Here is a 27,289-nt window from a genome sequence, read left to right on the forward strand (position 1 = left end):
GGCACCTTATTTTGGTTTCAATGAGTCCAGTTGATGGTGGCAATACACCTTTCTGGGTTATTGTCCGCCAGAAAGCCCACAGAAGAAGAAAAAAAACAGCTAGACGTTTTCTCTGCGTCTGTGTTGGAGGTTGCCTCTTGTAATGAACCCCATTGAGTTATAATTGACTATCTGCGACTGCTCTTCTCTTTTGTTCACCTGGAAATTCCTAGTGCAGTGTATAAATAATTAATGTTACTTTGAAACAACAACAAAAATCTGCCGTTTTTACTGTTAGACGATCTGAAGTCTGACGATCTGAAGTCTGACAGGCACTATCGATGACGTTCGCTGTGACGTACGTACGTACGGACGTTGTTTGACGAAGTCGGAAATGAATTGAAGCTTAGCGTTGGAGATCATCAAAATAGTGAAATGCTTTAGTTTTCAAATCGTACAATTCAGTAACATATAGCAGATATTCAGCTACACAGACTACCGATTCCGTTAACGATTGGTTAGTTACATTGCTTCGATCATGATGGAGGTAAGTTTGGTCGACATGTAACGTTAAGTGATTGTTGTTAGCACGTCTGGCTGGCTAGTAGCAGGTTTAGCTAACGTTAGTGTAGCTAGCTAGCTAACATAATATTAATGACAACTAAATCGCCATTTAAAATAATATGCGATACTACACAACTGCTAACATGACATGATAGTTAAGTCATAGACCTTGGCCACGTTACTGGTCTAACTAGCTATAAGGGCAATGTTAGCCATGGACAGCTAGCCAACTGTTTCCTTATCCAGAAGTATTCACATGCTTCGGTATCACCAAAGGCAAAGATGGCTATCTAGATGAGATTAGCTACGTGATACCTACTCATCGCTTTTGTAGTGTTTGCCTAGGCTGCAAATGTGAGATTGGTGTGTGTGCGCGTCATACCGGTATTTCCTGTTTTATGTAATTGTTTGTTTTCCACAACAGCAGGACACTGGCCCAGAGTCTGTGGCCTCACCACCTTCAGGTGCAGCAAAATCAAAGGTGCAGCACTACCGAGTTCTCAGAAATACTATCCTACCCACCACCACCCCATTCTTCCTTTATCAGTCTTACAGTATTTTGAAATGTCATGTACACATGAATTGATTGGGCTTTGTGCTCATACTTTTGACAACTTTATAATATCGAAAGACTAGTACTGAGACCCTAAAATAATGCATTCTATGTCTCACTGTTTGCTACATCTATGTCTCACTGTTTGCTACATCTATGTCTCACTGTTTGCTACATCTATGTCTCACTGTTTGCCACATCTATGTCTCACTGTTTGGTACCTCTGTCTCACTGTTTGGTACCTCTATGAAGTTGGACACATTGTCCAAGGATGACCTCATCAAGTTTGCCAAGAAGCAGATGGCTGCCATCCAGAAGATGAAGTCCAAATGTGCAGGTACATGATGCACCTGTCATACACTGTTTAGATTCAAGGTGTAATTTGATGTGCACAAGTACAGTGAAATGCCTTTCTTACCAGCTCTAAACCCAACAATTTCATAATCAATATCAATGTAGCACTAACAATAACATAAGGTAGAACAAAAACACACAAGAAAGATAAATAAAAAGAACACAAGAAAGTAAGAAGCTATATACAGGGTCAGTTCCAGTACCATATTTACAAGGTGCAGGGATACTGGAGTGATAGAGGTAGATATGTATAGGGGTAAGGTGACTAGGCATCAGGATATATAATAAACACTAGCAGCAGTGTAAATTATGATTGTATATGTGTGTATAGAGTCAGTATAAATGTGTGTGCATGTTATTTGTGAGTTGGGAGTGTCAGTGTGTGTAGAGTCCTGTGGAGTGTGCATGGAGACCATGATAAGGGTCAACCATTGGTTTACTATTCAATGTTGTGATTGTTTATAATATCAATAAAGTAGTAGGATTTCTTTTTTAATATTTTTTGTCCTTTCTACTTCCCAACATTTCTTTCAGATTTGGAGAAGGAAGTTGACACCCTCAAGTCTCAACCAACAGGCAATTCAGACGACTCCGTCATACAGGTTTGTGGTCTTAAATTGTTACATGAGAAAATGAATAAGCTGCTGCTGAAGTGCTTTGGGAGTGTTTGTATGTAATGTGTTTTCCATTCTATTCTGTTGAATTCTGTCGTATTCTGTTCTCCCAGGAGCTGACTGAGAGGATGAGTGCCTTGCTGCTGGAGAAGGCTGAGACCCAGCAGAGTGCAGTGTTACTGCGGAAGGAGAATGAGAAGGTCACGCAGCGGGAACAGGTGAACTGTAGTAGACCATGTTATCTGTCTGTGTAGGCCAGACCAGTGGTCACCTACCCTAGTCCTGGATAGCTGCATGGTGTTCAGTCTTTTGTTCCAGTTCTAACTTTATGTTTTCTGTTGAATATGACCAGGATGCAGTAAGAAAACTGGCCACCCTGCAGGGAGAGTTGAACCAGGCCAAGGAAGACCACCAGAAAAAGATGGCCACTTTTGAGAAGACCATGCACGTATCCCAGGCCAAACATAAAGAAGAAGTCGAATTCTTTCAGAGGCTTCTGAGAGAGAAAGACGAGAAGGAGAGTGAAAGAGAGAAAGAAAAGCATAGGGAAAGAGAAAAGGAAGATACAAATGACAATGTAGAAGCTGTTAGTCACAGCCTGGAGTCGCAGATCCTGAGTCTGCAGACGGAGCTAGCTGCAGTGGTGGAGCGAAGCGCCCTGGAGGCTGCAGCACTGCAGGAGGACCACCAGAGGGCGCAGACAGAGGTTAGTTGAAAAGCAGTGTCCGAAACATTTCACAAAAGAAATACCTTCACAGGGTTATAAGCCGACAGCTGACAAAGACCTTCTGGTCTAAGTGTTGCAATACACTGTGTGTTTCTTTTTCTTTTAGGCTCAGCAGGAAGTAGAGAACCTACGAGAAGAGTTGGCCCAGCATAGCATGCAACATGAAGAGGAGCTGAGATCTCTGGAGGAAGACTTTGAGATGGAGAGAGAGAGACTGCTACTCCTCCAAGAGGAGCTCAGTGAGCAGCTCGCTCTCAAAGACAGGTGGGTCCTACTGCTATACATTGGTGTTGGACAAGGTATTGGTGTTGGATGAGATGAGTCACATACTGTACAGTAAAACGCTTTGAGCTACTTTAAAAAGTGCTTAATTAATCTAATTTTCTTCCTCTTCTTGTTATAACAGCTTCCTGCAGGATGTGCAGGAGGAAGAGGAGGAGCCTAGCGGCCGCAGCTCAGGAATAGCCAGGATGTTGGAGCTGTCTGGTTTAAGTCAGATTGATGCCAGTGATGGAGAGACAGAGACTGGACAACTCCGATCCGCCTTGGAGGACCTGCAATCCCAGAATACAATGCTGCAAGACGAACTGACCTTCTTGGGCAATGTGAAGACTCAACTGGAGGTGGAGCTTGAGAGGATGAGGGAGGAGTTTCAGACAGAGAAGGAGGAGCTAGAGTTTAAGATCGATGAGTTGCTGATGACCCGGGAGGGTGTGACCCCTGACCTGAATATGACCCCTTACCGAGACCCTCTGATCCCGGCAACCCCCAAGTGTGATCTTCAGGAGGTTCCAGCCCTCACTCAGCTCCAGCAGAGTGGGCCACAGAGAGAACCAGAGTACAGCATGCCTGCCCGCTCTGCTAGCCCCTCCAGTCCCAGACAGAGCTTGTCCAGCCCTTTCCCTGACACAGACCACCAAAGTTTTACCCTGGAAGAACAGCAGAGATTGATCCTAGAGGTCCAGACGCTGAGGACCCAGTGTGAGACCTTAGCTAGAGAGAATACCCAGGCGGTGGGTGAATTTGAGTCTCTAGCCAAAGAGAGGCGCCAGGCAGTGGATGAATGTGAGTACCTAGCCAGGGAGAGGGGTCAGGCGGTGGCTGAGTGTGAACACACCAGAGACATCCTGAGAGGCCTGGAGACTGAGCTAGGCCAGAGGACCGGGGACTTCGTCAGACAATATGAAGCTATGAAGGAACAGGGGGCGTCAGCGATCCAGGAGCTACAGGAGAGAGTCAGAGGGCTAACTGAGGAGAGAGAGAGTCTGGTGGAGAAGTTAAGAGTGCTGAATGAAGACAGAGACAGCCTGTTGGAGAAGGTCCAGGGCCTGGAGAAGAGACTGGAGAGCTTCCTGGAGCAGACACAGGCAGCCGAGGGGCTGAAGGAGCAGCTGCAGACATCTCTGCAGGAGAAGACAGAATTAGCTCTCGAGTTTAATACCTCTCTGGAGGAGAAGACTGTGTTAGCCTCTGAGCTAAAGGCCTCTCTTGAGGAGCAGACAGCGTTAGCCCTCGAGCTAAAGGCTTCAGTGGAGGATCTGAGCAAGCAGAACGGGGAGATCCTCTCTCAGCTACAGATGAAGGAGAGTGCTGTTCAGGAGTTGGAGGATTCACTCAATGTGGTGAGCACAGAGAGAGACCAAACACTGTCAGCACTGCAGGAGAGAGAGATGGAGGTGGTGAGGCTGAGGGAGGAGAGGGAGGTGGAGGGGAGGCAAGGCCAAAGAGAAAAGGTGGCTGAGCTACAGGCTCGTATAGTGGAGCTGGAGAAGGAGAGGAGCCTGCTGAAGAGCAGCCTAGGGGAGGTGCAGGGGAGCCCAGGGGAAGAGGTGAAGGAGCTGCAGGCTTGTGTAGAGGAGCTGGAGAAGGAGAGGAACCTCCTGAAGTTTAATCTGGGGGAGCTGGTGGGAGATACTGAAGCTCTACAGAGAGACCTGGGAGAGATGAAACTGGCCAATGAGAAGATGAGAACAGAGAACCAGGAATTATTGGCCCAGGTCAGCAACGCTACAGAGACACTGGCAGACAAAGAGAGGGAGCAGAAGGTGGGAGGAGAGACGGAGAGAGAGGAGGAGGAAAAACAAGAGGGGAGGAGAGCGCTACAACAGCAGCTAACAGAAAAGGACAAGGTCATATCCCAGCTGAAGAGTGAGATGGCTGTCCTACAGGTGAGTGCTTCTTCTGTCGGTGTCTTCAACTTTAATGGATAAAAAAATATATATATTTTTTTGCCTCGAGCTATAGTTTGTTACAGTGAGTGCTGAGGTATTTTTCATTAGTTCTACAGACTGACTTTTCCTCTCCCTCCACCTCCCTGTCTCTCCCTCCCTCTCTCTCCCCCCACCAGTCTACAGCCTCCGCTGTCTCAGAGGAGAACACAGCCAGTGAGTTCACTGAGAAAATCGGTACGTTCCTAATTACTACTGTAATGGAGAGGTCCAGAACAGGGAACTAGGATACTATGACCAGTAAACACAGATCAGCAGTACTAACAGTGACATGCTTGTTTTTTGTTTTTTTCTAGATGATTTATTAAGCTCATATAAGAATGACAGATACAAAGTGCCAATCCTTAAGGGATTCTGATACTGCCAATGATCTGTGTGTGATGAAGTCTCTGTGTCCTCTTGATTCCATCCCTTCATCGCAGCCCTGCTGGAGAAGGAAAGCAAAGAGAAGGATGAGAGGATGAATAAGATCAAGGCTGTGGCTGTGAAAGCCAGGAAGGAGCTGGACACCAGCAGGAAAGAGGCTGTGTCTCTGAAGGAGGAAGTGGAGGTGTTGAAGGCTGAGAGAGAGAGAGTGACCAGCTCAATGAAAGACATCATCCATGGAGCAGAGGGATACAAGGTACTACTCCCCCTGACCCCTATGTATTGGTAGGGAAACACCGCCCCTGATACCTAGCCCTGACCCCTATGTATTGGTAGGGAAACACCGCCCCTGATACCTAGCCCTGACCCCTATGTATTGGTAGGGAAACACCGCCCCTGATACCTAGCCCTGACCCCTATGTATTGGTAGGGAAACATCGCCCCTGATACCTAGCCCTGACCCCTATGTATTGGTAGGGAAACATCGCCCCTGATACCTAGCCCTGACCCCTATGTATTGGTAGGGAAACATCGCCCCTGATACCTAGCCTTGACCCCTCACTGCGTCTCTACCTCATACGGAATGAATAACACAGAAATCAATAGTGAATTGCTTATTAATAAGCTGTTGGTACAAATCTGAAGAGATTGTTTATGCAAATAATGAAGTGGCATTTTCCCTAGATTGTTGGCCAGTGCTGTTGTTGCTAAGTGTGTGTGCTCAATAAGGAGCTTTCTGTTTGTTTCAGTTAGTAATGCACAACAGCCACATTAAATGGGCTCAGACGGTTGTCTTTATGAATTGGCTTTGTAAGCCATTAGAGATCAAATCACTCTGCCCAGTTTAATGAGAGTTTTGTTCCAGACCTGAATGGATGGATACCCTGTCACTGTGTAGAACAGGAAGCTTGATGTAGTAGGTGTTATTCTGCATTAAACCCGAATGCCTCGATGCCTACTCAATAATGAATGTGTTTAATATTACATTTGTGTGTGTGTGTTACAGAACTTACAGCTGGACTACGACAGGCAGACAGAGCAGCTGGATAAGGAGAGAGAGAAGGTGGAGGGAGCTGAGAAACAGATCTCAGAGCTGACCAAACAACTCAACACCGCTGTACAACAGGTAACACACACAGTCCCACACCATGCTCAGTCTTCCAGCATGCTCAACCAGACCGACAATTTCCCCCTCAGTACAAATATAAACTGTCCATTTGTGAATTATTTCCATTCCACTTGTAATGATTATCATCTCCTAATAGTTTTTCTAGTGGAGTAATGGAGTGTGTGTAAATAAACCAGCGTCTGGTTCCATCTGCTGTTGTGTCTACTGAGGAAGATGCTGGTCATGGCTCTATGAGCTGACAGCTCCCCTGGGACAATGCAGACTGGAAGTACAGACAGAGAAACTCGCGTGTCTGAACAGTGTCTGAGACTTGCCTGGATGTCTTTGTTAGATATGTTGAAGAGTATTCTATGTCCCTTGCTGGCTGATTATATGGCCAAAGGGACTGGTGATTGTCAAGAACAGTGAAGTTTTCTTAAATGTGTGTTTTTCTGTGTGTTCAGCATGAGCGGCTGTGGTCGGAGAGAGAGGACCTGATGACTGGGATGGAGACTCTGAGGAGCACGGTGAGACAGATGGAAGGACAGACAGCAGAGCTACACAGGCAGACAGACGCCCTGAACAGAGACCATCAGGCTGAGAGACTACTGAAGGAACAAAAGACAAAGGTAGGTGTGTGTGTGTGTGTGTGTGTGTGTGTGTGTGTGTGTGTGTGTGTGTGTGTGTGTGTGTGTGTGTGTGTGTGTGTGTGTGTGTGTGTGTGTGTGTGTGTGTGTGTGTGTGTGTGTGTGTGTGTGTGTGTGTGTGTGTGTGTGTGTGTGCGCGCGCGCGCGCTATGTTAACTGTGTTTGTCTCTCCAGGAGCTGTGGTCGTTGCAGAAGGAGGTAGAGGAGTTGAACGTGCAGCTCCGCAGACAGAAGCAGCAGTCTCAGCAGACTGCACAGGAGCTGGAGCAGCTACGCAAGGTACACACACACACACACACACACACACATATATATATATACATATACATACTGCTCAAAAAATAAAGGGAACACTTAAACAACACAATGTAACTCCAAGTCAATCACACTTCTGTGAAATCAAACTGTCCACTTAGGAAGCAACACTGATTGACAATAAATTTCACATGCTGTTGTGCTAATGGAATAGACAACAGGTGGAAATTATAGGCAATTAGCAAGACACCCCCAATAAAGGAGTGGTTCTGCAGGTGGTAACCACAGACCACTTCTCAGTTCCTATGCTTCCTGGCTGATGTTGTGGTCACTTTTGAATGCTGGCGGTGCTTTCACTCTAGTGGTAGCATGAGACGGAGTCTACAACCCACACAAGTGGCTCAGGTAGTGCAGCTCATCCAGGATGGCACATCAATGCGAGCTGTGGCAAGAAGGTTTGCTGTGTCTGTCAGCGTAGTGTCCAGAGCATGGAGGCGCTACCAGGAGACAGGCCAGTACATCAGGAGACGTGGAGGAGGCCGTAGGAGGGCAACAACCCAGCAGCAGGACCGCTACCTCTGCCTTTGTGCAAGGAGGAGCAGGAGAAGCACTGCCAGAGCCCTGCAAGATGACCTCCAGCAGGCCACAAATGTGCATGTGTCTGCTCAAACGGTCAGAAACAGACTCCATGAGGGTGGTATGAGGGCCCGACGTCCACAGGTGGGGGTTGTGCTTACAGCCCAACACCGTGCAGGACGTTTGGCATTTGCCAGAGAGCACCAAGATTGGCAAATTCGCCACTGGCGCCCTGTGCTCTTCACAGTTGAAAGCAGGTTCACACTGAGCACATGTGACAGACGTGACAGAGTCTGGAGATGCCGTGGAGAACGTTCTTCTGCCCGCAACATCCTCCAGCATGACCGGTTTGGCGGTGGTTCAGTCATGGTGTGGGGTGGCATTTCTTTGGGGGGCCGCACACCTCCATGTGCTCGCCAGAGGTAGCCTGACTGCCATTAGGTACCGAGATGAGATCCTCAGACCCCTTGTGAGACCATATGCTGGTGCGGTTGGCCCTGGGTTCCTCCTAATGCAAGACAATGCTAGACTTCATGTGGCTGGAGTGTGTCAGCAGTTCCTGCAAGAGGAAGGCATTGATGCTATGGACTGGCCGCCCGTTCCCCAGACCTGAATCCAATTGAGCACATCTGGGACATCATGTCTCGCTCCATCCACCAACGCCACGTTGCACCACAGACTGTCCAGGAGTTGGCGGATGCTTTAGTCCAGGTCTGGGAGGAGATCCCTCAGGAGACCATCCGCCACCTCATCAGGAGCATGCCCAGGCGTTGTAGGGAGGTCATACAGGCACGTGGAGGCCACACACACTACTGAGCCTCATTTTGACTTGTTTTAAGGACATTACATCAAAGTTGGATCAGCCTGTAGTGTGGTTTTCCACTTTAATTTTGAGTGTGACTCCAAATCCAGACCTCCATGGGTTGATAAATTGGATATCCATTGATTATTTTTGTGTGATTTTGTTGTCAGCACATTCAACTATGTAAAGAAAAAAGTATTTAATCAGATTATTTCTTTCATTCAGATCTAGGATGTGTTATTTTAGTGTTCCCTTTATTTTTTTGAGCTATATATATATATATATATATATATATATATATATATATATATATATACACACACACACACAGACAGCATGGCCACTCAAATAAAGAGCTGGTGAAGCCCTTCCTTCTAACCCTCACTGAGAGTTGTGTTGCCTCTAGTCCTACAAAACAACGCTGACTCTAGAACGATGTCAAAATAACATTGTCCCCTCAAGCACTGGAAGCTGCTTTTCCATTACTCATACTAAGATGTGTGTAGAAACATGATTCAGTGTGTGTGTGGTGCGGTGTGTATCTGTTGTGAATGGGTGTGTTTTTGTCCAGGAGGCCCAGCAGAGCACGTTGTTGGACATGGAGATGGCAGACTATGAACGCCTGGTCAAAGAACTCAACACCAAACTGTCAGAGAAAGATGTGTGTGTGGAGGAGCTGAAAACACAGATACACACACACACTCAGAAAGAAGAAACACTCAACCAGGAGATCGGTACGCAGACATGTCTACATTTTTACATTCGAGTCATTTAGCAGAAGCTCTTATCCAGAGCGACTTAGTGAGTGTGTGCATTTGAATACTTTTTTTTTCATACTGGTCCCCTGTGGGAATCGAACCCACAACCCCGGAGCTGCCATGCTCTACCAACTGAGCTACACAGGACACTTATCACACCAATCACTACCGTTGCATTCCGTGTAGCTCAGTTGGTAGAGCATGGTGTTTGCAGCGCCAGGGTTGTGGGTTCGATTCCCACGGGGGGCCTGCACAGAAATAAAATGTATGAAATGTATGCATTCACTACTGTAAGTCGCTCTGGATAAGAGCATCTGCTAAATGACTAAAAATGTTTTTTTTTTAAGTCAAATGTAACTGACATAGTTCTCTTACAACTAACCTACTAAAACGGAACTAAATCAGGTTACAGTAGATCAAAATCCTTTGTTTCTAGAATGGGTTTCATTCATTATAATGATGTCCTTCAATGCATTTCTGTATTATTTCATTCCTGAAACCTGTGTGATCCTCCAGAGGGTCTGAAGTCCCAGCTGGACCAGGGGCAGGACAAGAGCGCCAAGATGAAACAACTGCTGGTGAAAACCAAGAAAGACCTGGCAGATGCCAAGCGCCAGGTCAGACTCCAGGGATCACAGTGTTGTGTTCCCCTTACTGCTTTCCCCTGTGTGTGACCTCACTACTGTATTATTATTATGAGTGTTGACAGTGTTAGGTTACGTTAATACATTGTAGTAGTCTAGTTGGTGTTGCCTTAGAAACATTTACATTGTAGTGTGTGTGTGTTTGTGCAGGAAGCCTCTCAGATGATGACCCTGGCCTCTCTGAAGGGAGACCTGGAGACCCACCAACAGCAGCTAGAGAACAGTAAGATCCAGTGCTGTGACCTGTCTGGGGAGTGCCACCGGCTGCAGGAGCAGCTGAGGACTCTGACAGAACAACAGCAGAGAACAAGCAGCTCCCTGCAACACAGACTGACCTCACTGCAGCAGGAGGCCAACACTGCCAAGGTATATACACACACACACACACACACACACACACACACACACACACACACACACACACACACACGAACATGCACACATTTGGTTTTTCTCTCTCTCATCTCATCCTCTCTCTCCATTCTACCTCTCTCTCCCCCCTCTCTACCCTCAACCCCATCTCTCTCTCTCCACCTCTGTCTGGACCTAGCTCAACCCATCTCCCTCTCTCCACCTCTGTCTGGACCTAGCTCAACCCATCTCCCTCTCTCCCTCTCTCCACCTCTGTCTGGACCTAGCTCAACCATTCCCCTCTCTCCCTCTCTCCACCTCTGTCTGGACCTAGCTCAACCATTCCCCTCTCTCCCTCTCTCCACCTCTGTCTGGACCTAGCTCAACCCATCTCCCTCTCTCCACCTCTGTCTGGACCTAGCTCAACCCATCTCCCTCTCTCCACCTCTGTCTGGACCTAGCTCAACCCATCTCCCTCTCTCCACCTCTGTCTGGACCTAGCTCAACCCCTCTCCCTCTCTCCACCTATGTCTGGACCTAGCTCAACCCCTCTCCCTCTCCACCTATGTCTGGACCTAGCTCAACCCCTCTCCCTCTCTCCCTCTCTCCACCTATGTCTGGACCTAGCTCAACCCCTCTCCCTCTCTCCCTCTCTCCACCTATGTCTGGACCTAGCTCAACCCATCTCCCTCTCTCCACCTCTGTCTGGACCTAGCTCAACCCATCTCCCTCTCTCCACCTCTGTCTGGACCTAGCTCAACCCATCTCCCTCTCTCCACCTCTGTCTGGACCTAGCTCAACCTCTCTCCCTCTCTCCACCTCTGTCTGGACCTAGCTCAACCCATCTCCCTCTCTCCACCTCTGTCTGGACCTAGCTCAACCTCTCTCCCTCTCTCCACCTCTGTCTGGACCTAGCTCAACCCCTCTCCCACTCTCCCTCTCTCCACCTCTGTCTGGACCTAGCTCAACCCCTCTCCCACTCTCCCTCTCTCCACCTCTGTCTGGACCTAGCTCAACCTCTCTCCCTCTCTCCACCTCTCTCCCTCTCTCCACCTCTGTCTGGACCTAGCTCAACCTCTCTCCCTCTCTCCACCTCTGTCTGGACCTAGCTCAACCCATCTCCCTCTCTCCACCTCTGTCTGGACCTAGCTCAACCCCTCTCCCTCTCTCCACCTATGTCTGGACCTAGCTCAACCCATCTCCCTCTCTCCACCTCTGTCTGGACCTAGCTCAACCCATCTCCCTCTCTCCACCTCTGTCTGGACCTAGCTCAACCTCTCTCCCTCTCTCCACCTCTCTCCCTCTCTCTACCTCTGTCTGGACCTAGCTCAACCTCTCTCCCTCTCTCCACCTCTGTCTGGACCTAGCTCAACCCATCTCCCTCTCTCCACCTCTGTCTGGACCTAGCTCAACCCATCTCCCTCTCTCCACCTCTGTCTGGACCTAGCTCAACCTCTCTCCCTCTCTCCACCTCTCTCCCTCTCTCTACCTCTGTCTGGACCTAGCTCAACCTCTCTCCCTCTCTCCACCTCTGTCTGGACCTAGCTCAACCCCTCTCCCTCTCCACCTATGTCTGGACCTAGCTCAACCCCTCTCCCTCTCTCCCTCTCTCCACCTATGTCTGGACCTAGCTCAACCCCTCTCCCTCTCTCCCTCTCTCCACCTATGTCTGGACCTAGCTCAACCCATCTCCCTCTCTCCACCTCTGTCTGGACCTAGCTCAACCCATCTCCCTCTCTCCACCTCTGTCTGGACCTAGCTCAACCCATCTCCCTCTCTCCACCTCTGTCTGGACCTAGCTCAACCTCTCTCCCTCTCTCCACCTCTGTCTGGACCTAGCTCAACCCATCTCCCTCTCTCCACCTCTGTCTGGACCTAGCTCAACCTCTCTCCCTCTCTCCACCTCTGTCTGGACCTAGCTCAACCCCTCTCCCACTCTCCCTCTCTCCACCTCTGTCTGGACCTAGCTCAACCCCTCTCCCACTCTCCCTCTCTCCACCTCTGTCTGGACCTAGCTCAACCTCTCTCCCTCTCTCCACCTCTCTCCCTCTCTCCACCTCTGTCTGGACCTAGCTCAACCTCTCTCCCTCTCTCCACCTCTGTCTGGACCTAGCTCAACCCATCTCCCTCTCTCCACCTCTGTCTGGACCTAGCTCAACCCCTCTCCCTCTCTCCACCTATGTCTGGACCTAGCTCAACCCATCTCCCTCTCTCCACCTCTGTCTGGACCTAGCTCAACCCATCTCCCTCTCTCCACCTCTGTCTGGACCTAGCTCAACCTCTCTCCCTCTCTCCACCTCTGTCTGGACCTAGCTCAACCTCTCTCCCTCTCTCCACCTCTCTCCCTCTCTCTACCTCTGTCTGGACCTAGCTCAACCTCTCTCCCTCTCTCCACCTCTGTCTGGACCTAGCTCAACCCATCTCCCTCTCTCCACCTCTGTCTGGACCTAGCTCAACCCATCTCCCTCTCTCCACCTCTGTCTGGACCTAGCTCAACCCCTCTCCCTCTCCATACCCTCTTTTAGCCCAGCTCAGTCAGTAGAAATAACTTCATGGATTTCCCATCAGTAGAGTTTGAGTGTGCAGCTTTTCTAAATGGTTGAAACCAAATGTTATTATTTCCCTGGGGTCTAGTGGGTGATAATGAACGGTACGGTCTGGCTTCACGGTAGAGGAAATGCTGCTGGGTTGTCTACCTCTGGGACCTACACACTAACACTGTATTATTCATTACAGTATATAATCATTCACTCACACACACACATACAGTATACAGCAGGGGTTGGCAATAGGCAGGCCCAAAATGTTTTGGGGGGGTTTTGTTTGCGGGAGGGAAAAAAAGACTGTAAAATCACCAGGAATTCAGCAAAAAAATAACAAAAATCTATTGACGTGATCTCAATGCAATCAAGATATGAAATTATTTTATCTATTTTTTTTATTTTTATACAATCTCTTTTTGGACTTAGTTGCGGTCAATTTGCAGTGTACACATTATTTTTTAAATCTTATTTCACCTTTATTTAACCAGGTAGGCTAGTTGAGAACAAGTTCTCATTTACAACTGCGACCTGGCCAAGATAAAGCAAAGCAGTGCGACACATACAACAACACAGAGTTACACATGGAATAAACAAAACATACAGTCAATAATACAATAGAAAAGTCTATAAACAGTGTGTGCAAATGAGGTAAGATTAGGGAGGTAAGGCAATAAATAGGACATAGTGGCGAAATAATTACAATTTAGCAATTAAACACTGGAGTGATAGATGTGCAGAAGATGAATGTGCAAGTAGAGCTACTGGGGTGCAAAGGAGCAAAAAAATAAATAACAATATGGGGATGAGGTAGTTGGATGGGCTATTTACAGAGGGGCTATGTACAGGTACAATGATCTATCTGTAAGCTGCTCTGACAGCTGGTGCTTAAAGCTAGTGAGGGAGATATGAGTCTCCAGCTTCAGAGATTTTTGTAGTTCATTCCAGTCATTGGCAGCAGAGAACTGGAAGAAAAGGCGGCCGAAAAAGGAATTGGCTTTGGGGGTGACCAGTGAAATATACCTGCTGGAGTGCGTGCTACGAGTGTGCTGCTATGGTGACCAGTGAGCTGAGTTAAGGCGGGGCTTTACCTAGCAGAGACTTATGAATGACCTGGAGCCAGTGGGTTTGGCGACGAATATGAAGCGAGGGCCAGCCAACGAGAGCATACAGGTCACAGTGGTGGGTACTATATGGGGCTTTGGACTGCATCCACTTTGCTGAGTAGAGTGTTGGAGGCTATTTTGTAAATGACATTGCCGAAGTCAAGGATCGGTAGGATAGTCAGTTTTACGAGGGTAAGTTTGGCAGCATGAGTGAAGGATGCTTTGTTGCGAAATAGGAAGTTGATTCTAGATATAACTTTGGATTGGAGATGCTTAATGTGAGTCTGGAAGGAGAGTTTACAGTCTAACCAGACACCTAGGTATTTGTAGTTGTCTACATATTCTAAGTCAGAAGCATCCAGAGTAGTGATGCTAGACAGGCGGGCAGGTGCGGGCAGCAATCGGTTGAAGAGCATGCATTTGGTTTTACTTGCATTTAAGAGCATTTGGAGGCCACGGAAGGAGAGTTGTATGGCATTGAAGCCAAAGAAGGGCCAGAAGTATACAAAATGGTGTCGTCTGAGAATCACCAGCAGCTAGAGCGACATCATTGATGTGTACAGAGTAAAGAGTCAGCCCGAGAATTGAACCCTGTGGCACCCCCATAGAGGTTATGATGTCGTTTAGGACCTTGATCGTGGCTGAGGTGCACCCATGACCAGCTCAGAAACCAGATTGCATAGCGGAGAAGGTACGGTGGGATTCGAAATGGTCGGTGATCTGTTTAACTTGGTTTTCGAAGACCTTAGAAAGGTAGGGTGGGATAGATACAGGTCTGTAGCAGTTTGGGTCTAGAGTGTCTCCCCCTTTGAAGAGGGTGATGACCGCGGCAGCTTTCCAATCTTTAGGGATCTCAGACGATGCGAAAGAGAGGTTGAACAGACTAGTAATAGGGGTTGCAACAATTGCGGCGGATAATTTTAGCGAGGGTCCAGATTGTCTAACCCGGCTGATTTGTAGGGGTCCAGATTTTGCAGCTCTTTCAGAACATCAGCTGTCTGGATTTGGGTGAAGGAGAAATGGGGAGGCTTGGGTGAGTAGCTGTGGGGGGTGCAGTGCTGTTGACCGGGGTAGGGGTAGCCAGGTGGAAAGCATGGTCAGCCGTAGAAAAATGCGTATTGAAATTCTCAATTATAGTGGATTTTTCGGTAGTGACAGTGTTTCCTAGCCTCAGTGCAGTGGGCAGCTGGGAGGAGGTGCTCTAATTCTCCATGGACTTTAGTGTCCCAGAACTTTTTGGAGTTTGTGCTACAGGATGCAAATTTCTGTTAGGAAAGCAAAGGCTAGCTTTTTCAAACTGCCTGTGTATATTGGTTCCTAACTTCCCTGAAAAGTTGCATATCGCGGGGGCTATTCGATGCTAATGCAGAACGCCACAGGATGTTTTTGTGCTGGTCAAGGGCAGACAGGTCTGGAGTGAAGTAAGGGCTATTTCTGTTCCTGGTTCTACATTTTTTGAATGGGGCATGCTTATTTAAGATGGTGAGGAGAGCACTTTTAAAGAACAACCAGGCATCCTCTACTGACGGAATGAGATCAATATCCTTCCAGGATATAATTACAGTGCCTGCAGAAAGTATTTATACTCCTTGACTTATTCCACATTTTGTTGCCTGAATTCAAAATGACTTAAATATGTTTTTTTCTCTCATCTATCTACAGACAAAACCCAATAATGTTAAAGTGAAAACATGTTTTTAGACATTTTTGTTAATTTTTTGAAAATTAAATACAGAAATATCTAATTTACATAAGTATTCACACCCCTGAGTCAATACTTTGTAGATGCACCTTTGGCAGCGATTACAGCTGTGAGTCTTTCTGGGTAAGTCTCTAAGAGTTTTCCACACCTGGATTATGCAACATTTGCCCATTTTTATTATTTTCTAAATAATTCAAGCTCTGTCAAATTGGTTGTTGATCACGTCTTGCCATAGATTTTCAAGTAGATTTAAGTCACACCTGTAACTCGGCCACTGAGGAGTATTCACTGTCTTCTTGGTAAGCAACTCCAGTGTAGATTTAGGTTTTAGGTTATTGTCCTGCTGAAAGTTGAATTCATCTCCCAGGATTTCCTGCTGAAAGGTGAATTCATCTCCCATTTTTCCTCTCTGATTTTGCCTCCATTCTGTTTCTTTTTATCCTGAAAAATTACCCTGTCCTTAACTATTACAAGCATACCCATAACATTATGCAGCCACCACTTTGCTTGAAAATATGGAGAGTGATACTCTGTAATGTGTTTGTATTGGATTTGCCCCAAATATAACACTTTGTATTCAGGACAAAAAGTGAATTGCTTTGCCACATTTTTTGCAGTATTACTTTAGTGCCATGTTGCAAACAGGATGTATGTTTTAGAATATTTTTTTATTCTGTTGAGGCTTCCTTTTCACTCTGTCATTTAGGTTAGTATTGTGGAGTAACTACAATATTGTTGAGCCATCTTCAGTTTTCTCCTATTACAGCCATTAAACTCTGTAACTGTTTTAAAGTCACCATTGGCCTCATGGTGAAATCCTTCAGTGGTTTCCTTCCTCCAACAACTGAGTTAGGAAGGACGCCTGTATCTTTCTAGTGATTGGGTGTGTTGATAAGCCATCCAAAGTGTCATTAATAACTTCACCATGCTCAAAGAGATATATTTGATGCCTGCTTTTTAAATGTTTGCTTATCTACCAATAGGTGCCCTTTGTGAGACGTTGGAAAACCTCCCTGGTCTTTATGGTTGAATCTGTGTTTGAAATTCACTACTCAGCTCAGGGTCCTTACAGATAATTGTATATGTGGGGTACAGAGATGAGGTAGTCATTCAAAAATCATGTTAAACATTATTGCACACAGAGTGAGTCCATGCAACTTATTGTGAGTTGTTAAGCACATTTTTACTCCTGAACTTATTTAGGCTTGCCATAACAAAGGGTTTGAATACTTATTGACTCAAGACATTTCAGCTTTTCATTTGTTATTAATTTGTAAACATAATTCCACTTTGGCACTGTATGTTCCAGCCCCGCGACCATTTGCTCTGACATAAATTGTCTCGCTGCTGAATGTAGTTGCCTACCCCTGCTATACACCGTCATATTTATAGCTGCTGATCTGCAGAAACACACCTAATTACACTTCAGGGTGAAAATAGAGAGACCGGTACCACGTAATATGTGTGCTTACAAACAGTTTAAGGATTTTAATTAATTACAACTTACAATCAATGTGTGGTGTGTATTCTGTTTCCAGGCTGAGCTGTCATTTGTCACTACTGAGTTTGACAGCTATAAGGTCAGAGTTCACAATGTCCTCAAACAGCAGAAGAACAAGAGTTCGGCCCAGAGTGACGGACACACCACCAAACAGGAGAGGTATAGCTACAGATACTGTGTGTGTGTGTGTGTGTGTGTGTGTGTGTGTGTGTGTGTGTTATATGGTGACACATTTGATGTGTGTTATATGATGATAATGTGTGTGACAGAGAGCAGATGGAGTCCATGGTGGACCAGTATAAAGCCAAACTGCAGGACAGTCAGCAGAGTCTGGCGGTGAGCACTGCAGAGTTCCAACAGCTCCAGATGGAACACGACACGCTGCTGGAACGACACAACAAGATACTGCAGGAGACCATCGCTAAAGAGGCTGAACTCAGAGAGCGGTGTGTGGAGGAGGAGTAGCCTTGCCTGAAGACTAGTATTAGCTCCCAGAGCTCATGTCTTTAGCTCAGCGGGCTAACGTTTCCCATCTCTCCTTTATCTTCCTCCAGACTCCTGTCTCTCCAGGCAGAGAGTATGTCGCTGCGGACAGAGCTGGCCCAGACGGTGGGTCAACTTACCTCCCAGGCCGACGCCCAACGCTCAGGGTTCCGGGAGCAGATCCGCCACCTTCAGGACGAACACAGAACTACAGTAGAGACCCTGCAGAACCAGATGACCAGGCTGGAGAACCAACTGTTCACATTGCAGAGCCAGACCGGTAAGACCAGAGAGGCTGAGGATTGGGTTGAGAGTGGGAAAGAATGGAGTGCGGTTCTGGAGAGGAAAAGAGAGGAGGGGGGTGAGTGTTGGGTTAGAGAGCCAGCGGAGAGTGAGAAGGGGATGGAGACCAGGGGAAGAGTAGAGAGAGGGGTTGTGAGTTGAGCATGAGAGAGCAGAGCTTATAGACCTTATACAGTGAGCACCATAATTCATTGGACAGTGACCATTTTTTGGTTATTCTGGTTCTGCACTCTAGCACTTTTTGAGTTTGAAAGAATACAATGACAATGAGGGTGAAGTGCAGACTGTCAGCTTTAATTTGAGGGTATTTTCATACATATCGGATGAACCGTTTAGAAATGACAGCACCTTTTGTACATGGTCCCCCCATTTTTAAGGTACTACAAGTATTTGTTGAATTGTCTTCACAGATGTGTGTCATTAGGCAGGTGTATTCATTTGTGTCGTTAGTGAATGCAGGAGAGTTGTTGATGAATAGTATTGATTCTAGACTTGTTGTTGGGGTGTGACAACATGAGGAAGACAGCAGTGTCGATGCAAATGAAGCTGGCCGTCATAAGGCTCAGAAATGAAAATCAATCAATCAGGAACATTGCAAAAACCCTGGGCACGCCAACAGTTTGGTTCATCATTAACAAGAACAAAACAACCGGTGAATTCAATTATGTCAAAAGACCTGGTAGACTGAGGAAGACCACTGTAGTGGATGACCGGAGAATACTCTCTATGGTGAAGAAAACCCCCTGACAACAGCCCATCAGATCAAAAACACTCTCCTGGATGCAGGTGGAGATGTGTCAAAGTCTACCATACGTAGAAGACTACACCAGCAGGACTACAGAGGGTACACTACAAGATACAAACCACTGATAAGCCTGAAGAACAGAAAGGCGAGATTATAGTTTTCTAAAAAGCACCTAAAAGAGCCCCAAGAGTTCTGGAAAAAAGTATTGTGGACAGATGAGACAAAGATTAACATGTACCAGAGTGATGGAAAGAGGAAAGTGTGGAGAAAAAAAAGACATGCCCATAATCCAAAGCATACCACCTCATCCGTGAAACATGGTGGAGGGGGTGTTATGGCTTGGGCCTGTATGGCTGCCAGTGGAACAGGCTCACTTGTCTTCATCGATGATGTGACTGCAGACAGAAGTAGAACAATGAATTCTGAAGTCTACAGAAATATTTTATCTGCTCAAATAAAACCAAATGCCTCCAAACTCATTGGATGGCATTTCATCATGCAACAAGACAATGACCCTAAACATTAGGGCAACGAAGGGGTTTTTGACGGCCAAAAAGTGGAAAATCCTTGACTGGCCGAGTCAATCACCGGATCTGAATCCAATTGAACATGCATTTTCCATGCTGAAGAGGAGACTGAAGGCAATAAGTCCCCGAAACAAGCAGGAACTGAAGATGGCTGCAGTACAAGCCTGGCAGAGCATCACCAGGGAAGATACCCAGCGTCTGGGGATGTCGATGCATCGCAGACTGAAGATGGCTGCAGTACAGGCCTGGCAGAGCATCACCAGGGAAGATACCCAGCGTCTGGTGATGTCGATGCATCGCAGACTGAAGATGGCTGCACTACAGGCCTGGCAGAGCATCACCAGGGAAGATACCCAGTGTCTGGTGATGTCGATGCATCGCAGACTGAAGATGGCTGCAGTACAACGCCTGGCAGAGCATCACCAGGGAAGATACCCAGCGTCTGGTGATGTCGATGCATCGCAGACTGAAGATGGCTGCAGTACAGGCCCTGCAGAGCATCACCAGGGAAGATACCCAGCGTCTGGTGATGTCGATGCATTGCAGACTGAAGATGGCTGCAGTACAGGCCTGGCAGAGCATCACCAGGGAAGATACCCAGCGTCTTGTGATGTCGATGCATCGCAGACGTCAAGCAGTCATTGCATGCAAAGGATATGCGACCAAATATTAACAATGATTACTTTATTCTACATTATGTTAAACTGTCCAATGTTTTTTGATGCCTGAAAATGGGGGGGACTATGTACAACAGCTTCTATCATTTCTAAACGGTTCTTCCGATATGTATGAAAATACCCTCAAAGTAAAGCTGACAGTCTGCACTTCACCCTCATTGTCATTGTATCCTTTCAAACTCAAAGTGCTAGAGTGCAGAACCAAATTTACAAAGAAATGGTCACTGTCCAATGAATTATGGTGCTCACTGTATATCACCTCCCACACAGGTGTTTACGCCACTCGGCGTAAACACACACTCCATCTATCTCTCTATCTTTTCATCTTCCTCATCTAGTGTGGTAGTGCAGCTGTTTAAAGATGGGAGAGAGAGCTGAGTGAGAGGGGACTTCCTTCATCTCAGCCTGGCCAGGTGTTAGTTAGTGTGAAGGCTACAAAGAGCCCATCCAGCCTTAACCAGGCCTGGTCTGCCTGCCCCTCTGGGTAGCACCAGCACACTGACATCTGGAGAGCCTGGTCGTTAGTGCCACCCTAACACACAATTTGGGCGCAGTTGCACTTCTGGAGACAGCAAGGCTGGATCCCTTCTTATAATCAGAAATAACTTCTGCTTCTTGTCTCTCTTCCTTCATCTGCACTGAACCTTAAACGCTTTAAGACTTGATTGAATCTTAAAGTGAAAATGATGTTAACTTCAAGTGCAAGTTAGGGTCAAGAGGTTCCAGAGAGACTCCACCACTGTGGGTGTTCTCTAGGGTGTGAAGAGCAGGGCAGGCTGCAGGTGGTTCTACCCACACGTCTCTCACTCTCTCTGTCCATCAATCAGACACCCGCCCTATTTCTTTCTCTACCTCTGTCTCTCTCTCTCACACAGATACACACACACACACACACACACACCTACCAATATGAAGTCTGCTCTTTTTCAGCACAGTTATTTTTATCATCCTCTGTTCATGAACTTATCTCACATCAGCACCCTCTCATGGTGAAGTAGGGAATTACATTGTTGCACTCTGCCCGACGAGATATGTGTTGTCTTACTCTCTCTCCACTGTCCCCTCCCCCCGGTCTCTCTCCACCGTCCAGCTCCAGTCCAGACCAGTCGTAAGCCAGTGGTGGACCGCCGGACTGTAGACCAGGGGGCGATGGGGGGGCTGGGCCTGGGCCTCAGTGACCTCCAGTCCATGGCTAGAGAAGAGGGGGAGGGCATGGAGACCACTGAGACAGAATCCCTGTCCCCCCCACACACACCCCTACCCTCACTGGAGCATCTACTCACCTCCCCAGACCCCAAACAGGGTATGAGTTTGTGTCCATGCATGAGTTCAATGGCTACATACTGTACTTGGTTTTATTCCGACAAGAGACATGTATTCGAGATGCTGTGTCTGTGAATACGCCTGTCTGCTAAAGGAGCATTTGTTTGTGTGATTGGTTTCAGAGCCGTTTGTGTGGCAGGTGGAGCCGACTAAAGAGGAGTTAAGTCAGAAGTTGACCACAGCTACACGCAGTATGGAACACATGAACAGGCTACTGCATGAGACGGAGGCTACCAACGCTGTTCTGATGGAACAGGTCAATGTATGTACTCTCTCTCTCTCTCACACACACACACACACACACACACACACACACACACACACACACAGTCATACTTGTGTCGGTATTCGTTCTTCTGTAGCTGTTGAAGTCTGAGGTGCGTCGTCTGGAACGAAACCATGAGAGAGAGAAGAGTGTAGCCAACCTGGAGTATCTGAAGAATGTCCTCCTGCAGTTTATCTTCCTGCGGTCAGGCAGCGAGAGACAGGCTCTGCTCCCCGTCATACACACCATGTTACAACTCAGCCCTGAGGAGAAGAATAAACTGGCTGCTATCGCAATGGGTAGGTACACACACACTGTATAAACAGACACACCCACACACACGCTGTACATACACACATACTCTCTCTCACACACACACCTATCAATCTCTTAGTGTGAGTAGTACGTTGAGTGAAGTTGCAGTTGCAATATTTCCTGGAGGTTAACATTGGGATGTTTAGTGCTGGGCACCCCAACTGGTGGCCTGCGGACTGAATTTAGCCCACGGTTGATTTTATTTGCTGAGAAATGTTTGAATTGTTGGACATAAGACTGTAAAAACCCAGCAAATTAGCTCCAAGTGATTTGTTCCAAAGTGTACAAAACATTGATATAGACTGACCAGGTGAAAGCTATGACCTCTTATTGACTTCAATCAAATCAAAGTTTATTTGTCACATGCGCCGAATACAACAGGTGTAGTCCTTACAGTGAAATGCTTACTTACAGGTTCTAACGAACAGTGCAATTTTTAAGTAAAAAATAGGTATTAGGTGAACAATATATAAGTAAAGAAATAAAAACTGTGACAATAACAATAGCGAGGCTATATACAGGTGGTACCGGTACAGAGTCAATGTGCGGGGGCACCGGTTAGTCGGGCTAATTGAGTTAATATGTACATATAGGTATAGTTAAAGTGACTATGCATAGATGATAAACAGAGAGTAGAAGCAGCGTAAAAAAGGGGTTGGGGGGGCTGGGTGGGACGCAATGCAAATAGTCCGGGTAGCCATTTGATTACCTGTTATTGTGGCTTGGGGGTAAAAACTGTTGAGAAGCCTTTTGGTCCTAGACTTGGCGCTCCGGTACCGCTTGCCGTGTTGTAGCAGTGTAGATGAAGAGGAGACGGGTTAAATAATGATTTTTAAGCCTTGAGTGTCATTCAGGGGGTGAAAGGGAAAGACAAAAGATTTAAGTGCCTTTGAAACGGGGTATGATAGTATGTTCCATGCGCACCGGTTTGAGTGTGTCAAGAACTGCAACGCTGCTGGGTTTTCACGCTCATCAGTTTCCCATGTGTATCAAGAATGGTCCACCACCCAAGGACATCCAGCCAACTTGACGCAACTGTGGGAAGCATTGAAGTCAACATGTGCCAGCATCCTTGTGGAGTGCTTTCGAGACCTTGTAGTCCATGCCCCGATGAATTGAAGCTGTTCTGAGGACAAAAGCGGGTGCAAACTCAATATTAGGAAGGTATTCCTAATGTTTTGTGCACTCAGTGTATGTGATTGTATACCAATGTAAGCAAGGTTTGAAATTATTATGTTTTAGTCAAATATTATACGGAGTGGCTACAGATAAGGAGTTTATGTATCCTAATTTGCTCAGGCAAAAAATATGGATATTTCTGCACATTTTACATAGTTGAGTGCCCACTCCGCTGCCGCTCCCCCCTCTCCTCCTAGACTGCCTTTGTTTTTTCATCATCATTGAAACAGTTCCTAAGCTGTGCAAGAGGCAGACAGGCTGTCAAGTGGGCTTCTTTTTTTCAGGAACTACGATATGGCAGCCTCTATAAAGATTAGCCTACATCACACAAAATGCTAATAGTTTTTTATCCAAAGTGTAGGGACTGAGTCCTGCTTGTGCAATTGCAATATCCATTGCAACAGACAGACCGAGAAGGTTGTAGCCTTTATAATATGTTTTGGAAGGTACGTTCAAATGGCTGCAGGGTTTTTATTTAAACTGTTCAGAAATGAGACATGGGCTATATCATCATGGTTCAGAAGAGTGAAGAGTGAAACGTGAAGGGGGGGGCAGCAGCAACCTTAGAAAAATGTATGTGTGCAGAAAGTCACACATGTGCAGAATGTGATCTGGATCCTTAGCTTAAAGAAAGAGGTTTCCAGAAGGGGCAGGCAGGGGCGAAAACTCCTTATCCACGGCCAATATTATATCTGTCTGGGCATCTTGCAATCAATTTGCTTTCTACTAATTATTTGTAATTATGTTACGGCCCCCTGACCATCCGCTCAAGAAAACGTTGTCCCGTGGCTGGATCTAGTTGATGATCCCTGGTATAGTGTATAGTAAATACTGTGTGTGTTGGTACTGTAGTGTCCTACCTGTGTCTCTGAACCAGTCTCTTTCTGCTTCAGGTGAGGAGGAAGTGGGAGGAGCAAAAGGCTCAGGATGGACCTCCTACCTTCACAGCTGGTCTGGCATCAGATAAAGACACATCAGCTACTGCCATCTCTACCTGCCTTCACTTTCATCTGATCAATATGTCTGATCAACTGGAGTTATTGAAAAGTATTCAAATATAATTTATGATCATTAATCTACTTGAAATGAAGCAAGTGCTGACAGCAGCAAAACAAGCCAGTGCTCTTTCAACTGTTTAGTTACTGGACCGGTGATGGTGTGATGATTCCTCAATGCCTCACATTCAATACTTTGATTTGTTTTTTACGACTGAATTTGTAGCTTCGTAATAATCCGCTCCATGCGGATTAAATGGTTAAAATGATTAATGAAGTGAACTATGACTGTGATAACACATTTCACTTAAGATCTAATGTAGAGTTGTCAATCGACAATTATAACAATTCACACCTGTTTCGATGTATCAAGATTACATACCAAAGAATGCTCTGGTAATATCTAGGTATGTAGTCTGTAATTGGTCCGTGTGTGTGTGTGTGTATATAGTAATTATGTACTTGCTGTGAAATTACAATGTTATTGCAATGTGGGACTGCTTTTGTTCAAGTTAACCAAACATGCTGAAAGGGTACAGGATATCAATGACTGGGTCAAATTGAAGCCTCCTGCTCTGTAGTCCTATGGTTGTATTTCATATCACGTCATCATTTACAAACCGCTATCTTTGCACTTGAATTTACAAATTTAGTGGACTAGCACCAACTGTGACATGAGGTATAGGAGTCACATTAGGCTCTCATTTACTATGACCAAGGCTGTGCCTGAAATTGTACTCTTATTTCCCATATATTGCACTATATTGGGATAAAGTGCCGGTTCAGATTTGGCTCATCTCTTACCCAGGGTTATATGCTAATGTCATTGTTCTGTGTTATTCCTAAGGCATATTAATGAATGAGGCCAGATGGGGACAAGTAATACATGGGAATAACTGAATGTACTCTTAATGAATAATTGTATATTTAAACTGGGAAAGTATATTGTTAGGCTATAAAATATGAATGATTACTGATGTTGTAAACTGGTGAGGGTTTCCAGTCCTCACAGTTTGGTTGAAGTTGATATCCGCTCTGGGTTAAGACATGATTTAGAAAAGGACAAATAAATCAAAGTTAAGCATACATTTTAGGTCAACCATTTTATATAAAAAGGAGACCTGCAATCAGTAGCAAAACCACCATCCTTTTTCCTACGAGATTATTTAACTGTGAATAAACATGACAATATATATACTATTTATTTATTATAATTTTTTTACTTTCTTGGCCTGCCGCTACTCTTGTTCATCTAAAAATGTAATGTCTCATCTCAACTTTTTAAGTCACCCCAATGAAATGATTTTGAGGTAAATTGATGTAATATTTGGTCATTTAGAAAAAGTTCTATCATCTAAATAAGTTACAGTATATCTATAAAAGTTGTTATATTTACCAATAGGGAAGCCTAAAGAGCAATAATCCACACATTTAGAGAGAAAAAATGTAAAGGCATGCTCCAGTCTCCTTTTCACCTCATGTATCACCTGATTTACTTAATAAAGGTAAATCTCGATTGGTGATCCAGGTGTCCTCTGACATGGTGGGGGGTGGGCCTTTCCTTTTAGTTCTCTATTACTCCTCTATTGTTCCTCAAGCAAGGTGGGAGACCGATCGATCGGAGCGCACCATCCGGCCTACTCCACGAAGTTTGCACATCACTCTTAAAAAATAGCATTTTGCTACCCCTAAAAAAAATTGTACCTTTAAGTGTGTACATTACTATATTTATACGTGGGATATTGTTTTTCAACAGGAAAAGTAAAGAAATAGCTGACGTCACCAGTCTTTTCAAACAACTTTTACACTAAAGGGGCATCATTATTTTCACAATTGCACAGTATTGTTCCAATCTCAGTATTTTAGGTACACCCCCTTGTGCACGAAAATGGTTCGCTCTTACAGTGAGTCACGTGGCCGTGGATTGCTATATAAAGCAAGCAGACAGGCATTCAGTTACTGTTCGATTGAATGTTAGAATGGGCAAAACGAGTGACCTAAGCGACTGACTGTGGTATAATAGTCGGTGCCAGGCACACCGGTTCCAGTATCTCAGAAACAGCCGGCCTCCTTTGCTTTTCACACACAACAGTGTCTAGGGTTTACCTAGAATGGTGCGACAAACAAAAAACATCCAGTCAGCGGCAGTCCTGTGGGTGAAAACAGCACGTTAATCAAATGTTATTTGTCACATGCGCCGAATACAACAGTGAAATGCTTACGTACAAGCCCTTAACCAACAATGCTTTAAGAAGTACATTTTATTTTGAAAATATAAAATAAAAGTAACAAATAATTAAACAGCAGCAGTAAAATATCAAGCAGGACTATATACAGGGGTACCGGTATAGAGTCAATGTGTGGGGGCACCAGTTGAGGTAATTGAGGTAATATGTACATGTAGGTAGAGTTAAAGTGATTATGCGTAGATTATAAACAGAGCAGCAGCAGCGTAAAAGAGGGGTCTGGGTAGCCCTTTGATTAGCTGTTCAGGAGTCTTATGACTTAGGGGTAGAAGCTGTCTCGACTTGGCTCTCCAGTACCGCTTGCCATGCGGTAGCAGAGAGAACAGTCTATGACTAGGGTGGCTGGAGTCTGACAATGTTTAGGGCCTTCCTCTGACACCGCCTGATATAGAGGTTCTGAATGGCGGGAAGCTTGGCCCCAGTGATGTACTGGGCCGTATGCTGTACTGGCCTTCCCTGTAGCTCAGTTGGTAGAGCATGGTGTTTGCAACACCAGGGTTGTGGGTTCGATTCCCACGGGGGGCCAGCACAGGAAAAAAAATGTATGAAATTAAATGTATGCATTCACTACTGTAAGTCGCTCTGGATAAGAGCGTCTGCTAAATGACTAAAAATGTAAATGTAAAAATGTATGCACTACCCTCTGTAGTGCCTTGCGGTCAGAGGCCGAGCAGTTTCCATACCAGGCAGGGATGCAGCTGTAGAACCTTTTGAGGATCTGAGGACCCATGCCAAATGTTTTCAGTCTCCTGAGGGGGAATAGGCTTTGTTGTGCCCTCTTCACGACTGTCTTAGTGTGTTTGGACAATGATAGTTTGTTGGGGATGTGGACACCAAAGAACTTGAAGCTCTCAAC

General features: G+C 46.0%; 1 protein-coding gene across 2 annotated transcripts; it reads left to right on the forward strand.

Annotated features, from left to right (window-relative positions):
- The first annotated feature begins 330 nt into the window (after positions 1–330).
- On the forward strand, positions 331–25,387 carry LOC106582185 (GRIP and coiled-coil domain-containing protein 2). Of its 2 annotated transcripts, none has more exons than XM_014165010.2 (23): positions 331–526; positions 968–1,024; positions 1,349–1,433; positions 1,985–2,052; positions 2,178–2,282; positions 2,417–2,770; positions 2,898–3,055; positions 3,198–4,959; positions 5,139–5,196; positions 5,442–5,641; positions 6,392–6,511; positions 6,958–7,122; positions 7,315–7,419; positions 9,345–9,507; positions 10,048–10,148; positions 10,326–10,541; positions 17,413–17,534; positions 17,645–17,821; positions 17,930–18,138; positions 21,201–21,413; positions 21,556–21,695; positions 21,796–21,997; positions 24,086–25,387. In XM_014165010.2, exons 1-23 carry the CDS (start codon positions 518–520, stop codon positions 24,157–24,159), a joined length of 4,863 nt encoding a protein of 1,620 aa, XP_014020485.2. In that variant the 5' UTR covers positions 331–517; the 3' UTR covers positions 24,160–25,387. The 2 variants fall into 2 exon arrangements, with proteins under 2 accessions (XP_014020485.2, XP_014020486.2); XM_014165011.2 differs by having other exon boundaries at positions 338–526; positions 971–1,024.
- Positions 25,388–27,289: the final 1,902 nt, after the last annotated feature.

Source organism: Salmo salar, chromosome ssa21, assembly GCF_905237065.1.
Source record: "Salmo salar chromosome ssa21, Ssal_v3.1, whole genome shotgun sequence".
Lineage (NCBI taxonomy): Eukaryota > Metazoa > Chordata > Actinopteri > Salmoniformes > Salmonidae > Salmo > Salmo salar.

What these genes read in the sequence shown, in the direction of transcription:
- LOC106582185 (XM_014165010.2), top strand. An exon ending in CACACCACCAAACAGGAGAG is followed by an intron (nt 17,535 to 17,644) that starts GTATAGCTACAG and finishes TGTGTGTGACAG; the next exon opens with AGAGCAGATGGAGTCCATGG. An exon ending in ACTGGCTGCTATCGCAATGG is followed by an intron (nt 21,998 to 24,085) that starts GTAGGTACACAC and finishes TTTCTGCTTCAG; the next exon opens with GTGAGGAGGAAGTGGGAGGA.